Source organism: Palaemon carinicauda, chromosome 16 (genome assembly GCF_036898095.1).
Source record: "Palaemon carinicauda isolate YSFRI2023 chromosome 16, ASM3689809v2, whole genome shotgun sequence".
In the NCBI taxonomy this organism is placed as follows: domain Eukaryota; kingdom Metazoa; phylum Arthropoda; class Malacostraca; order Decapoda; family Palaemonidae; genus Palaemon; species Palaemon carinicauda.
In genome coordinates, this window is record NC_090740.1 from 77,002,104 (window position 1) to 77,019,903 (window position 17,800).

General features: G+C 36.4%; 1 protein-coding gene across 1 annotated transcript; it reads left to right on the forward strand.

Moving 5' to 3' along the window:
• The first annotated feature begins 10,054 nt into the window (after positions 1-10,054).
• On the forward strand, positions 10,055-10,628 carry LOC137655378 (uncharacterized). Its single transcript, XM_068389270.1, has 2 exons — positions 10,055-10,146; positions 10,286-10,628. The coding sequence occupies exons 1-2, from the start codon at positions 10,055-10,057 to the stop codon at positions 10,626-10,628; spliced, it is 435 nt and encodes a 144-aa protein (XP_068245371.1).
• Positions 10,629-17,800: the final 7,172 nt, after the last annotated feature.

Consider the following 17,800-nt stretch of genomic DNA (forward strand, 5'->3'; position numbering starts at 1 on the left):
TGAATGAATAAAGAAATGATTAGGAACGAGGACAGGATTGATTGATTGATTGAAAGTTTTCTGGCATCCTGACATCTAAGGTCATTGACGCCGATACCATTTACTGTATACGAAAATTAAAAGAGAATTCGATTAAAACCATAAAAATTAAGAAGTCATTAAAATAGTTAAATAGTTTTCAGAAGACCTGCTTCTGAAATAAATCTAAAAATTCCGCTCGCATAGTAAGACACATCATGTCCAAGAATCTTGGCAAGGATAAACCTGCCATCCTCACCTCGAGCCTCAAACAGATATCTATTTCTTAAGTTAGTAAAATTAGGGCATTCGGTCAACAAATGCCTCACTGTTAAAGGTACTAAGCAGTCCTCGCAATACGGTTGGTGTTGGCCCTTCAGCAGAAACTCGTGTGTCAACCGTGTGTGACCAATACGGAGACGACAAAGAGTCGTCTCCCATTTTCGGGGAATCATGTTATACCTCCAAGGTGATATGATATTTGTTACTACCCTCATTTTATTGCCGTCTTGACTGTCCCAGTGCTGTTGCCATTTATCACAAACCAATTTCTTGATGTAAGGTAGGAGATCGTTACATGGAATGGGATACCTCCTTGGTAGCAACTCGGATGCCGCATTCTTCGCCAGTAAATCTGCCTTCTCATTCCCAGACACACCTACATGTGCTGGAACCCAACAAAATCGAACAGTTATACCTTTCCGTCCAATAATAAAAAGCCATTCTAAAATCTGGGATACCTCCTTGGTAGCAACTCGGATGCCGCATTCTTCGCCAGTAAATCTGCCTTCTCATTCCCAGACACACCTACATGTGCTGGAACCCAACAAAATCGAACAGTTATACCTTTCCGTCCAATAATAAAAAGCCATTCTAAAATCTTTAAAACTAGAGGGTTACAGAAGAATGTTATTGGGTGTTAGGTAAAATAAATCGTTGATAAACAAGTGTTTACACTACTCAGATATGAAAATCAAGAAGAAAATAAAGGAACTAATTGAACTAAATAACTCAAATTCAATACATGATGAAAGAAGTGGAAAAGAAGTGTGATGGAAATATCCAAATGATATTTAAAAACAAGAACAGGTAAAATAAGAAAATTACAAGAGACCATGCTACAGATTGGATGAAATAGACATAATGATTATACTGTTTTGAACGATAGCGAGATTCATACAAAGATAATATAGCTGTAACATATCCTTGGAAATACTAAGGAAAAAAGAGTAATACGCTTTTTACGAAAAATGGTTAGCGTAGATTAAACTTCTGTAAGAATCAAATGAAAAGGAACCCGCAACTTTCACATACGTTTACCAAATTTTTTTCCTTTATTAGGACAACTTTACAAATCAGAACTGTGACATATGAGGTTCATGATAACTCAGAATCAGGATAATATACATAAAGTATACATTAAAAGTACATCTTTGAATTCATTTAATTTAAAAGAAGTAAAACGAAGATTGAGACTTAATTTAATTTGATATATGAAGTTTTTTTGAAAAAGATTCTCAACAATACAAAATCCAAATCATAACTTTTCAAACTCAAATTTGAAACCCCCAAGTTGTTCAGTGGCTATTTTCTATTTCATAGGGGTAGAAGAAAAATCCAAAACCAAGCCATTGTGCTCTCGTCTTGTGCGGTGCCATAGCCTTTGTACCATGGTCTTCCACTATTTTAAGTTTATATATAAAAGATTTATTTAATGGTGTTTACGGTTCCAAAAATATTTTATTTTAATTATTTATTACTTCTCTTGTGTTTATTCGCTTTTTTTCTTTTTCCCCACTGAGCTATTTTTTCTCTGTTGGAGCCCTTGGGCTTATAGCATCCTGTTGTTCCAAATAGTCTTGTATATTAGCTAGTAATGACAATAATAATAAAATTATATTTAAAATCCAAATGGGACTGAAGATGAAAAGTGTTACTTCCGTTTCGCAGGGGAGTGTTCATGGCCAAATTCTTTTCATAGCTTATACAAAATATATGTGGTTTAGCCTAAAAAACTAGCTCGATGCGTATACATATGATGCTACTCTAATGGCTTCAATCTACTGAATGTAGATTTTGGGTTCGTGAATCCCTCAATAGAGATATAGGTAAAATTAGTGAATGTTTCAGATAATAGGGCATAAGGTTGAACCTTAACAAAATTTAAATTATGATTGCAAGGAGGTCGAGGACATTGCCTTCTTAAGTTCCAGATCTCACCGTTGATAATGTTTTTCTAAAGCTATACGACTCTAAAATTCTAATAAGGATTTTTGATGGCAGATTAATTCTGAGAAACACATTTGGTTTGTTTCTTTTTCAACTACCAAGAAATGGCTTATTAAGAAAGGTTTCCGGTGATCAATCTATTCTGAAGAAGTATTTTGATTCTTTCACTGTACTGTCTTTCAAGTATTGTTCTCCTGTCTGATTTTCAGCTACTGAAAATTATCTTAATTTCTTGGACAGGATCTTGTTGTCTATTACATTATTTAAACCTGATCTAGATATTCATCTCTGGCACCATGCTTCCGTTAGTTCTCTATATATGTTCCATAAGATTTTTCATAACTCTGACCATCCTTTGCAGACAGTACCATCCTGCTCTTAATACTAGGCATGCATTTGATTCTAATAGTCATGCGTTCTACATCATAAGGTTTAATATGTGTTCTAGATGTTTTCTTCCAAGTCTGACTATATTAAGGAATAATTTTCCAAATCAGGAAGTTGAATCGGTGGAACTTCACAGCTCAAACTTGCAGCGAATGTTTTTAGGTTAAACAGGCTGCATACACGTCTGTCTTTATAATTTATATATCAAATATATATTTTGATATTGTAATTGTTCTTAAAATAATTGTTCATTACTTTTCTTTATTATTATTATTGGTATTAATAATAATAATAATAATAATAATAATAATAATAATAATAATGATAATGATAATGATAATAATAATAATAATAATAATAATAATAATAATAATAATAATAATAATAATAATAATAATAATAACTGTTCCATTTTTATTTCCTTCGCCCTCACTATTTAAAGGTTTCGTCGAAATGTTGTTATCTGGCTGTACCATTATTTTGGTCTAAGTAGTTTAAATTAATTGCCTATTTTCGTTCTGCTATTACTAAAAAAATACTATAGCCTTTGAGTGTTTTGTCCGAATTCCGAAAGCAACATATTTTCGACTTAACAAAACTCTGTTAAGGTAAGATGAATCCACTCTGTTGCACACAAAATCCAGGATCAGCGAGACCTAGGCTGGTTATATGTGTATATACAGTATATGTATATGTTATACACAGATATATATACGTATATATATATATATATATATATATATATATATATATATATATATATATATACATACATATATATATATATATATATATAAATATATATATATATATATATATATATATATATATATATATATATATATATACATATATACATACATACATATATATATATATATATATATATATATGTATATATACGTATATATATATACATATATATATATATATATATATATATATATATATATATATATATATATATATATATATATATATATATATATATATATATATATATATGAGAGAGAGAGAGAGAGAGAGAGAGAGAGAGAGAGAGAGAGAGAGAGAGAGAGAGAGAGAGAGAGAGAGAGAGAGAGAGAGAGAGAGAGAAATAAAAGACGGCCATATATTTTTCTTCAGAGGACATGAAAGGGACAAGAAAAAGCGAGTGGGTTTTCTGATTAATAAAAGATATTGCAGGTAACACTAAAGAAAAGAAGAAGAATCAAATTGATGAAGAGAAGACCTGGAACGAGGCACCAACAGATGATTGCTCTAAAGGATGTAGATGGAGAGCTTATAAGCAAAAGAGATGAAGTGAAAAGAATTGCAGAGGATTTCTATACAATGTTATACAATAGTGTTATAAGAAATCACTTCTCCAATAGAAATAATGAAACATCTTCGACCAGATAGAGTAGGTCTGTTCAAGCGCAGGTTAGGAGAGCAGCGCTGACGTCACGCAGGGGAAAATGACCAACCGGTTTTTTTTTTTTTTTACGAAAATCTAAGTGTATGATTAATATTTTCTTTAATTGAGGGTTGTCGTATACATATCATATATGTTTTAACAAATTTCATAAGAAAATTATTATACCCAAGTACAAAAAAAAAAAGCATATATGCTCAAAGAGTATTAAATCTGGTTCAATCTACAGTAGATAGTTACAGGTATACATTACAAGGGGAATGGTGAAAAAAAAAACATTGCACAAAGTAACACTGGTGTTTAATAGAGTACAGCAGTCATTTTGTCATCTTACTCATTTTGTTAGCAAACTCATGTTCTTATCTTACTCATTTTGTCATCTTTCTCATTGTCATCTTACTCATTTTGTCATATTTCTCATTATCATTTGACTCATTTTGTCATCTTTTTCATTGACATTTTACTCATTTTACGCTTTTCCCTCCTTTTTTGTCATATTTCGATTTAATGTATGGATTCTGAAAAACTTTCGACATCTCTCAAAAATAAGGCCCTTGTCATTTAAATGATTCCTAACTAACTTAATCAGATACGGAACATCTACAAACACGTGGATTTCCCTAAGAGAAACAGCAGGATCTAAAAAGAAGGTTTATCTATTGTTATGTTTAAATTTTACCACAGTTTAATATTCGTAGTATGAAGATAATTTACCATAGCAACAACTGAAAATCCTATCGCTTCCATTTTTTATGTTATTTCAAACATCTTTTTTCATAGCACGGTCTAAATCATAATATACGATCTGTTTCCAAGACCCAACTAATTCCCTTCAGTTACATCCTGAACTTTTCTTTCACAAGAGTAGAGTGTATCTGTTTCCTTGTCGTATGTCCATTTATGAGCAACTCTAATTTCATCTTTTTTTTTCTTTTTTTTGGTTTCTTTATGTCTCTTTATGTTTGGGGAAGGAATGAAACATGAGATCTCCATTCCTGTCTCAATTAGAGTTGCACCCGTAAACTGCACAATTCTTTTGAATATTTATGGCTACCTGAATTTTTTTTTAATACAAGTATATTGTAAGAAAGAGTTATCGAATGTCTATATCAAAATTATAAAACTATATTATCGCTCTAGCTCAAACGAACGAGTTGATACCATCGTTTGCTACTGTCGACAAATAAGGGAAGTGGGCAGCGGGCTACCTGCTTTTCCCCCTGAACTACGTCATGCGCGGACTGGGTCAAATTCTGGCTCAAAGGTGAACAGACCTGCTCTATCTGTAAATCTTGTCTAGGACAGTACCAAACTCAGCAGTAGAAGTAAACAAAACATTAAAAGGTATGAAAGAGACATAGTAGCAGGAAAAGATTGCCTAACGATTGATTTAATGATCGATGAAAGAGGTTTTGTGATAGTAAAACTCGCTGAGCTTTATACAGAATGTCTGCAAGAATGCTCTATACTTACAGATTGGAAAAATTTTATCCTTATACTAATCCACAAGAAGGGAAACATAAAAACCTGAAAAGTTACTATCAAATAAGTTTGTTCTCAGGAGTAAATCAAATATATTTACAAAGATCATATTAGGCCGAATACAAAGTGTAATGCACGTTCATTTCTCACACGCTTATGCACTATAATGCTCTCTCTCTCTCTCTCTCTCCTCTCTCTCTCTCTCTCTCTCTCTCTCTCTCTCTCTCTCTCTCTCTCTCTTTATACACACACAAAAAACACAAATACACTCACACACATACACACACACATATACATATATATATATATATATATATATATATATATATATATATATATATATATATATATATATATATATATATAGATAGATATATAATGAATATATAAATTTCCATCTCGTACTCATCAAACCCTAGCCTTTTCAAATAAAAGGCAAGGTCACTACCAATCACCCTTTCACTTGAAAGGGCTAGGGTTTGATCCCTATAAGAAATAGAATTTTATTTCTATTTAAGCACGATATTGTGTTGATTTTCATCCATATATATTATATATATATATACATATATACATATATATATATATATATATATATATATATATATATATATATATATATATGTATATATTTTTCTCCCTTGCATTGATAATAGAAAAACCTGATTAGCCATGCCATTGCATATCTAATTTTGATAAAGTTTTTGTGCAATTGTTATCCTCATCTATTTTTATATAAACTTGCATGTCATTAAAAGAATTATTCATGTCCAGCTGGTCTTTCCAGTAAGACCTTCATCAGCTTGCCACATTGGTGACACAGGGTCTGCTGTTTGCCACCTTTCTGCTACCACTGCACCCTACTTTTTTACAATGCCACCCAACGAACCAGGATCTTTTATCCACGCCGCATCAATGAAATTGCCGTTCGCCAGTAGAAAAGCATTTGTCTGGTTTCATCACGCCAAAGATCAATTTCAAATAACGGGCGGGACTCGCTCAAGCAGTAAAGCAGAATATGTCCTTATGGCTATCCTAAGGACACTTTCCTGGGAATCTCTGATTAGCTTTGCTACCAAGAGGACACCCGCAAATAGACTGTAACACCCTGTAAACAGACCTCCATGTGCAGTACTCACCATCGCCAGCCACCTGTATAGTCAAGGCAAGCTTTTTCAGATCTATCAACAAGCATTCGGGGAGCAAAAGGTTTTGCTTGCCCTCAGGGAAGTATCTAATATCTCTCAAATGCACCCTGATGCCAACTGCTCTCCTTGGAAAGTGGACCTACTCCTTGCCCTTTGGGTACGACCCCTACCTGAGCCAGTACGTGCACCCATTCCCGAAGCCCTTATGGACTGCAGCTTCATCACATTTACGACCTTCAAAAACACTTAAACTCCTGACATAGAGGACAACCATTCAACGCAGAAAAAAGCTAACGTGAATGTGGTAGGACACAGACTTCTGTCTCATAACAGGCCATAGCAGCAAGCAAGCCAACAACCACCCTCATATACTGCCCCTCGCTCATCTGCGGACAGTTTTCAGGCTCTAAACAAACTTGTAAGTATGCCATTTCCTGCTGCAGTCGCCTCCCCTGTCACGAATGTCACTCACCAAGATATGTCGTACTCATTCTAAACACGCTGAAATAGACATGGTAGCTCGCAACTATCTGATATCCCCACCCATGAGTATGAGACACTCATGTTATCATTTGGGAGCACCAAATTCAATTCTTGTTGCCAATATACCATTTCAATAGTCGGTGCAGATTTCTTCACCTAATTCCACCTCTTGCTTCATGTGGTACATTGACATTTAGTCAACGCAGACTCTTACTCCTCAACACTGCTTCAATCTAACTCCACTGACTTGGCACTCCACATCAGCGCACCCATGGATGCCTTTGTACACATCCTCACGTCCTTCCCAGAAGTCTCCCAAACAGAACGTTCCTAAACATCTAAGGTTCCAAACAAGCATGGTATTTATTGTCATATCAACAAAACGGGTCCCCAATGTTTGCCATATTCAAGCTGTGGCGGGATGTTGCAAAACAACCCCCACACCCTTGATCACACTAACTGACAAATGTCTCCTCTGCACAAACTTTCCCCTTACGTTATCACCTGGACTCTTGGACAGAAGGAAAATTAAAACAAAACATAACCTAAAAGCTATATTTCCTTACAAACTAAAATAATTAATACCAAAAGCATCCACAATCAAAATACTTAAAACTAATCAAACTTAATATCAAATATGCAAAAAACGTAATACCATTCAAATAAAAAAAAAAACACCTAACAAAATTTAAACTTAAATTAACCACAACCTTAACTTCAAAATAAAAAAACATATATTGCGAGTGTTGACTATCACTCCCCAAGATAAGTCACAAAAAAAAACCCCTTCAGTAATCATTCACGAAGCCAACTGTCTTTAATGGCACAACTACTACTATCACAGCTTTGTGGTTAGCAAATTAAACTGTGTGGCAGTTTGCCACAACTGCCTTGCTGATTGGGTAAGCATTAATCATCATCCTTATCATCATCATCATCATCATCGTCATTAATGCAAATACACAGGCCAGGTCATCAACGGTTCAGCAATCCAAAAAGCAGTCCAAACAAAATCGTAATACAGGCCAGGTCATCAACAATAAATCCACTTTCTAACAAATTTAGTCTCTCCAATGGAGGAATCACGGCCTGCAGAAATAAAAAAAAAGAAAAACACTTACGAACACTCCTAACTAACTTAACTATCGCACTATAATCAAAGATAAATAATAAATTGTTCCTATCATTCACAATCACGACAAGCAAATATAAACAAAACTGTACTTACTCAGAAAACCAATGAACACTTCCACGCTGGTCGAATAATTATATAAAATTGTAACCCAGCACTCACAAATGCAACTGTCTCAAGCTGCAGTCAAATCAAAATAAGCATTCACCCAAGACATTCACCACTGTCGTAACCTAACTAAAAACATAAACAAACAATCTCATTTATACCAACAGTCTTTCTCACCACAAACAATCGATACACTAACTACCTCTCTCTCTCTCTCTCTCTCTCTCTCTCTCTCTCTCTCTCTCTCTCTCTCTCTCTCTCTCTCTCTCTCTCTCTCTCTCTCTCAGGATTTGGCAAAAAACAAAAAAATAAAATAAAAAATTTCTCCTCCACATTCCTCCCCCCTTACTTTGCCAAATCCTACTACATTTTCATACAACCAATTACAGTATTTTTTTCATTACCCAGTCGCTGTCGGGAACGGGACCTCTACTCCGAGTAACTGGGCCTCCATATACTCTCTCATTCACTTCTTCCTTATCACAATCATTCTCTACATTAACACTATTTCTATCTAAATCCCTATCATCTAATATATCATGTACAATCTTATCTACCTCGTTCTCATCTGGCCCTTAAATTACACTCATTTCTGTAAACAGTTCATCAATTCCATCAAAAACATTCTTAACTTTAGCAAAAGATTCATTCATACTACTAATCATTCTCCTATCTCTCACTCTCGCATTCGTCATCCTTTCTTTTACATCATCTAAGGAAACGCCACACAGACTATAGGTATCATTCATACTCAGCCATGATTCATCTGTATTAACAAATTTATCTTCCATACACACTTGCACATTTACCTTTCTTCTCATTCTTCCTATTACCCGATTCACTCACCACATGCCCAAGAAATTCCACCTCCCCGGCCAACCATGTACGCTTTTCAGGCTTAACTTTCACACCAACTTCTATCAATCGTTCTAATACTGCTTCAACCAACTGCATGTGTTCCTCAACAGTCTCACTCGCAATCAAAATATCATCTATAAAAACAGTCATCTTCAGTCGATCAAACCCAGCCAAAACAACATACATCGCCCTCTGGAAGGCAGCAGGCGCATTAGCAAGGACAAAACTTAATCTTCTAAACTGATAGTGACAGTTACTACTCGAAAATGCCGTAATGGGCCTGCTCCCCTCTGCCAGAGGCATCTGGTAATAGCCCCTAACTATATCTAACTTTGTAAAAACTTTCATACCATGCACCTTATACACACAGTCAGACACTACATTTATCGGGAAACGTTCTTTAACAGTTACTTCATTCACCTTCCTATAATCAATACACATACGTAAACTTCCATCGGGCTTTCTTACAGGTACAATAGGGCTATTTCAGGCACTCTAACTCCTTTCTATTACAAACATTTGCCAAACTGGAAGAAATGGGGCTTTGGTAAAAGGTTCCCTGTACCCTTGTTGGGATTGCAGGTGTCTAAAAATGCAGACAAAATCCACAACATCGCCGATGTTACCTCCTACATGCACAAAGTGAAGGTGTTCACCACTCTCGACCTCTTGAAGGGCCTATGAACCAAGACGACATCTCCAATACCGCCATCCCCAATCCGTTTGGCACATAAAAATTCAATTAGCCCTGTTTTTAGCCTTTGTAATGCATAGGGGATCTCTCCTTTTTCTACTATGTGGATTACATGCTTGTGTTCTCTTCTGCCAAAGAAGAACACCGCCTTCATTTATGAATTATCTCCAACTGCCTACAACTTAACAGCCTTGTAATCTAGGATGAAAAGTGTACCTTTCGCGCCCACAAAGTATCATTTTCAGGGCACTGCATCAATCCTGAAGGTGTCAACTCTCTCCTTGAGAAAGTATCTGCTCTTCAAAACTACCCCAAACCCTTATTTATTAAAGCACTGTGAAATTCTTGGATATGATAAACTATCATCACCGATTCTTACCAGCCATTGCGGCCACTCTTGCCCACTTCCATGCCTCCCTCAAGGGCAAGCCAAATGACCTAAAGTGGGGTGCACTTCAGGAGATAGCATTTTGCAATACAAATAATACCCTATCAACTGCTGCTGCTCTACCTTTTCTCGTGCTATATGCCCTTCTCTTTTTCTCCATCGATGCCATTGACGTCAGTGTTGGTGCAGTATTTTTTCATGTGGTTAAAGTCTTGTCCTGCCCATTAGCCTTTTCAGTAGAAAACTGTCCAAGGCAGAATCCAATTACTCCACCTTTGACTGCATAATGCAGGCGGTGCATTTGACTCAACGTCTCTTTCTCCACTTCTGGAATTAAATGCCCTTCCTCATTCACACACACCACATGCCCCTGGTGCACGCCTTCACTTAACAGTCTGACACGTTGGCCACCTATCAATGCCAATATCTCTCTACCATGGCTGAATACAATTGCACCCTTCAATATGTTCCTGGTAAAATGACTCCCATTGCCAATGCACTATCAAGAAACACATTGGCCACAATTCACCTGGGATTGGATTACAATGCCTAGGCAGAAGCCCAACAAAACGTTCCCGAGTACCAGGCCTGCTGACTTCCATCACATCCCTCTGTTGACAAGACCTAGCCCTGGAAGACTGCATCACCACCTTCCTTTGTGATGTCTACACCTGTAGATACCTGCCCCCATGCCTCATCATTTGTTTGATTCAATCCATGGCCTCTCACATATCTCGCAGAGATCTAATTATTATTATTATTATTATTATTATTACTATCCAAGCTACAACCCTAGTTGGAAAAGCAAGATGCTATAAGCCCAGGGGCTCCAACAGGGAAAAATAGCTCAGTGAGGAAAGGAAATAAGGAAATAAATAAATGAAGAGAACAAATTAACAATAAATCATTCTAAAATAAGAAACAACGTCAAAACAGACATGTCATATAATAAACTATCAACAACATCAAAAACAAATATGTCATAAATAAACTATAAAAAGACTATGTCTGCCTGGTCAACAAAAAAGCATTTGCTCCAACTTTGAACTTTTGAAGTTCTACTGATTCAACCACCCGATTAGGAAGATCATTACACAACTTGGTCACAGCTGGAATAAAACTTCTAGAGTACTGCGTAGTATTGAGCCTCGTGATGGAGAAGGCCTGGCTATTAGAATTAACTGCCTGCCTAGTATTACGAACAGGATAGAATTGTCCAGGGAGATCTGAATGTAAAGGATGGTCAGAGTTGTGAAAAATCTTATGCAACGTACATAATGAACTAATTGAACGACGGTGCCAGAGATTAATATCTAGATCAGGAATAAGAAATTTAATAGACCGTAAGTTTCTGTCCAACAAATTAAGATGAGAATCAGCAGCTGAAGATCAGACAGGAGAAAAATACTCAAAACAAGGTAGAATGAAAGAATTAAAACACTTCTTCAGAATAGATTGATCACCGAAAATCTTGAAAGACTTTCTCAATAAGCCTATTTTTTGTGAAATTGAAGAAGACACAGACCTTATATGTTTCTCAAAAGTAAATTTACTGTCGAGAATCACACCTAAAATTTTGAAAGAATCATACATATTTAAAGAAACATTATCAATACTGAGATCCGGATGTTGAGGAACCACCGTCCTTGACCTACTTACAATCATACTTTGAGTTTTGTTAGGATTCAACTTCATACCCCATAATTTGCACCATGCACTAATTCTAGCTAAATCTCTATTAAGGGATTCACCAACCCTAGATCTACATTCAGGGGATGGAATTGATGCAAAGAGAGTAGCATCATCTGCATATGCAACAAGCTTGTTTTCTAGGCCAAACCACATGTCATGTGTATATAGTATGAAAAGTAATGGGCCAAGAACACTACCCTGTGGAACACCAGATATCACATTCCTATAATCACTATGGTTCCCATCAACAACAACTCTTTGAGATCTATTATTTAAAAAATCAATAATAATGCTAAGAAACGACCCACCCACTCCCAACTGTTTCAGTTTGAAAACAAGGGCCTCATGATTAACACGGTCAAAGGCAGCACTAAAATCAAGGCCAATCATACGAACTTCCCGACCACAATCAAGGGATTTCTGTACAGCATTGGAGATTGTAAGAAGGGCATCACATGCTCCAAGGCCTTTACGAAAACCAAATTGCAAACTAGGGAGTAGTTGATTACCTTCAGCAAACCTATTAAGACGTTTTGCCAGAAGACGTTCAAAAACTTTAGATAATATGGGAGTTATGGAAATTGGGCGGTAATCAGTGGGACTTGAGCTACCACAAACACATTTACATAGAGGAGTAACATTACCAATTCTCCAACTAGTGCTAAAAGCTCCTCTTCTTGCTAACTTGCGCAAAATAACAGATAACTTTGGAGCTAAGAAATCTGCTGTCTTTATAAAAAACAAAGGAAAAATACCATTTGGGTCTACACCTCCATAAGCATCAAGGTCCATCAACAGAGCTTTAATCTCACGAGATCGAAAAGCTAAACTAGTTAGTTTAGCCTCAGGAAAACAGGAATGAGGAAGTTCAAGTTTTTCATTACTCTGTTTACTGTCAAAAACATCAGCCAAAAGGGTTGCCTTTTCCTTTGGACAGTGAGTGACTGAGCCATCTGGTTTAAGTAAAGGAGGAACTGTTGCATCTACACCAAAGATTGCAGATTTAAGGGTAGACCACCATTTATGTTCCTGAGTTGTACCAGAAAGTGTTTCTTTTATGGTTAAATTGTACTCCTTTTCAGTTGAGGCATAAACTCTCTGAGCAAAAGCTCGAAGCTGAGTATAGTTGTTCCAGGTCAAATCTGATCTGTTACCCTTCCAAAGTTGATAGGCCTCCTTCTTCTCCAAAAAAGCACGTCTACAATCATTATTGAACCACGGTTTGTCCTTCACTCGGTACCTTAGCACACGAGAAGGGATACGCCTATCAATTATGTTGACTAGATTCTCATTCAAAGGGACAACAGGATCTACACTATTATATAATTGTGACCAATTCAAGCACAAAAGATCATGTAAAATCCCATTCCAGTCTGCTTGGGATTTCATATAAATTTTACAAGAATATGATATATCAGGGACAGGCTGCTCAGTCTTCACTAATAATGAAATCAAGGCATGATCAGATGTCCCGACTGGAGAACCAACCTTACCAGTTATAACGCCAGGAGAGTCAGTGTATACAAGGTCCAAGCAATTACCAGACCTGTGAGTAGCTTCATTTATGATTTGCTCACAGCCTGATTCAGAGGCAAAGTCTAAAGCTCTTAAGCCATGGCGATCGGTAGGAGAGATAGAACTTAACCACTCCCTATGGTGAGCATTAAAATCACCAACAAAGACAAAATGCCCAGCTGCTGCATGGCATTACTAAGGATGTTAAGGATTCGGTCCTTGTGTACTTTATACCAAACTTCAAAAGTACATTGATTCATGTATTGAGAAGTGGGCATCTTTTCTCAGCCTCAGCGTCATCTTGCCCCCATTCACGTCAACATAGTAGACCCCCTATCAGCATCACATGGACACTGTTACCTGTTTACCATCAGTGACTACTCTACGCCTTAACCTGAAGCCGTCCACTTGCAAGCTGCAACCTCCACCTCATGTACAACTGCCTTACTCTTAGGACGGAAAGCAAGATATGGTTTACTTGAACATGCATATGACTAGGGTACCACTTTTACCTCTCAATTTTGGACATCATTAGAAATTTACCTGGGCATCACCCTACATCAGGTGCATCAGACAACCAGCTATAACTCTGTAGAAGAAGGAATGATTGAATGCTTTCATAGCACCCTCAAAATAGGTTTGATATGCTGCAGCAGTGACTTCAACTGGTATACTCAGCTTCCCTGGGTCCTCCTGGGATTAAGGACTACTCGTAAGGATGCCATGAATGTCTCAGCATCTGAAATGGTGTAATGTGAACTGTTGGTCATCTCTGCTCAAGTTTTTCCGTCTGTAACATTTTCCAACAGTATCTAGCTCCTACATCACGCTATGGGGAACTTACTCCCTACAATCATATTTACAAGCCCCTAACAAAGCAACAATACGAAAAGATTTAAACACTACAGCACATGTCTTCGTGTGCACCGACAGTTGTACGCCCTCACTGAAAACCCATTACACAGGCCCTTTCCGTGTTATCCTTTTCATACCAAAGGCTTTCTTAATTAACATTGCAAAGAAGAAAGAGTCTCCATTGATTACCTAGAATCTGCGAGTCTCCTACAAGATGGCCCACCTATAGTTCACCTCTCTGGGACCAGGTGCCCTATTTCAAATATTTGTCTGATTTAGGGGGGAGGGAACCATGTAATTCACATGTATCTCATACGTGCGCATGCACTGTAATTCTCTCTCTCTCTCTCTCTCTCTCTCTCTCTCTCTCTCTCTCTCTCTCTCTCTCTCTCTCTCTCTCTCTCTCATAATAAAAAACTTTTCTATCTTACCTCTTTTTGTTTCATTTTTTTAAAGATTTTATGGCATTATTATTTTCACCAATCTGTATATAAGCTTGTTATGTTATTTGCATAAAGTAATTCATATCCAGTTCACCATTCCGTTAAGACACCTATCAGAATGCCACAAAAGACAGTTAGATTTTAATCAGCCAAGGGAGTAGGCAAGATTTAGAAGTGGATATTTAGCAAGTGACCATATGCAGGTAATTAAACAGGTAATGGAAAAACTAACGGAATATAACAAAGCAAATTTTATAGACTATGAGAAAGCTTTTGATTATGTCAAAACTTCATCAGTAATTAATAACCTTAGACGACAAGGTTTAAAATTGATGTTATATTAAAACCCTTGAAAATAAGTATGTTATTATCATTATTACTAGCTAGGTTACAATTCTAGTTGGAAAGCAGGAGGCTATTTGCCCAAGGCCTCAAACAGCGAAAAATAGGCAAGTGAGGATAGGAAACAAGGAATTAAATAAACTACACGAGAAAAAAAATCAACAATTCAAATGAAATATTCTAAGAACAGTAACATTTAAATAAATATATCAAATATAAACTATAAAAACTTCAAAAAAAGTGAAAAGAGAAAAGAAAATTGTCTAGTGTACACAAGTGTACCGGAAAGAGACCTTTAACCACAAACAGTAGAAACCATGGTACAGAAGATATGGCAGTACCCAAAAATTGAAAAACAATGGTTTGATTTTGTAGTGTCTTTCTTCTTGGAGAGCTGCTTGCCATAGCTAAATAGTCTCTTTTACCCTTACCAAGTGAAAAATAGCCGCTGAACAATTACAGTGTAGTGGTTAACCCTTCAGGCAAAGAAATATTCGGTGATCTCAGTGATATAAGATGCATGAGGACAGAGGAGAATGTAGAAAGAATAGACAAACTATTCTGTGTATGTGTAGGCAAAATGAAAATAGGCCATAACCAGATAGAAAAAGTTTTAAGAATTTGTAAGAGTTAATGCTAATGGAGAATACCCTAACAACTTTAGACTTACAGATGACATAGTTCTGTTTGCGAAATAACAGGAGAAATTGCAAATATGATAGAAGATTTGAATTAAGAAAACAGAAATGTATGACTGACAAAGGAATATGAGTAAAACTAAGATAATGATTAATAAAAATGCAGAGACAACAAATAAGGATTATGGGCGGAACTCTAGAGAATGTTGATGAATATATTTACTTAGGACAGGCTCTAGGAGTTTCCCCAGGACATAAAACCGAAATTAAAAGAAGGATAGGAAGGGGATGTGGACTTTTTGGGGAAAAAATTAGGCTATCAGTTATGAAATGCCAGTTTCTCTATAAACAAAGTATTTTATCTGATAGTCCTACCAGTTTTTAACATATGCATCGGAAACTTGGAGCCTTACTATAACCATAAAACGTATGCTAGTTACAATTCAATGACCTACGTGAAGAATAATAATGGGAATAACACTGAGAGCCATTGGAGTAACGTATATACGAAAGCTAACTGAAGTAGTGGATATTATAATGAAATATAATAAATAGATATGGACACTGGGAAGACATATAAAGAAAAGGAGAGATAATAGATGGACATTGAAAATAAGAGAATGGGTCCCTGATATTGCAAGAGATAACGAAAGACTGACAAGCTAAAAGAATCCGATAAGAGACTGGCATAGAATGACTTTGAAGAGATGAGTGTATAAAGTACTGAAGTAGTTACAGCTGATGATTTAAATATATATATATATATATATATATATATATATATATATATATATATATATATATATATATATATATATATATATATACACACATAAACATATAAACAATTAGAATAGCGCCAACGTTATCCCTGCATATCGTAAGAGGCGACTAAAAGGGACGGGACGAGGGGGCTGGGAACCCCCTCTCCTGTATATAATCCTGCGAGACGTCAACAAAGAGATGGAGCTGTGGGGAGAGTGACTGCTCCCCGCACTCTAGTTTTGGGGTGTTTGAATGTGCGTGGATGTAGTACGATAGAGATTAAAAGATGTGAGATTGGAAGTATGTTTAGGAATAGAAGGATGGATGTATGGGCCTTGTGTGAGACAAAGATGAAAGGAAAAGGTGAATTGATGTTTGGTGAAATGTCTGATAGAGTGTCTGGGATTGAAAGGGGAAGAGCGAGAGAGGGTGTGGCTTTATTGCTGAGTGAATGGATGACAGGTAAAGTAGGGGAATGGAAGGAGATATCATCTAGGTTAATGTGGGTAAGGGTTAGGTTGGGTAGGGAATGTTGGGCGTTTGTCAGTGCGTATGGGCCAGGTAGTGAGAAAAGTGAAGAAGAGCGGAATGAGTTCTGGAATGAATTAACTAGGTGTGTAGAAGGACAGGGTAGAAGGAATTATGTAGTTGTCATGGGTGACTTAGATGCTAGAGTGGGCGCTGGAGAGGTAGAAGGTATCATTGGGAAGTATGGCGTACCAGGTGAAAATGAGAGTGATGAGAGACTGGTAGATATGTGTTGAACAAGAGATGGTAATAAGTGCTAGCTTTTTCAAAAAGAAAGATAAAAACAAGTATACATGGGTAAGAGTGGCAAATGGAAGAGTAGTAAAAAGGGCATTAATGGATTATGTGTTGATAACTAAAAGAATGTTTGGAAGATTGAAAGACGTGCACGTGTTTAGGGGTATGGCTAATGGTATGTCTGATCATTTTTTAGTGGAAGGAAAATTAGTTGTAGCAAAAGAGTGGGGGAATAGAGTAGGTGGATGTAAAAGGAAGCTAGTGAGTGTTGAAGAGTTAATAAAACCAGGGGTAAAAAGTAAATATCAGGAAAGGTTTAAAATGGCATATGACGAAGTGAGAGTAAGAGAAACTGGTAATTTAGAGGAGGAGTGGAAGTTAGTAAAAGAAAATTTTGTTGGGATTGCAAGTGATGTGTGTGGCAAGAAGGTTGTTGGAGGCAGC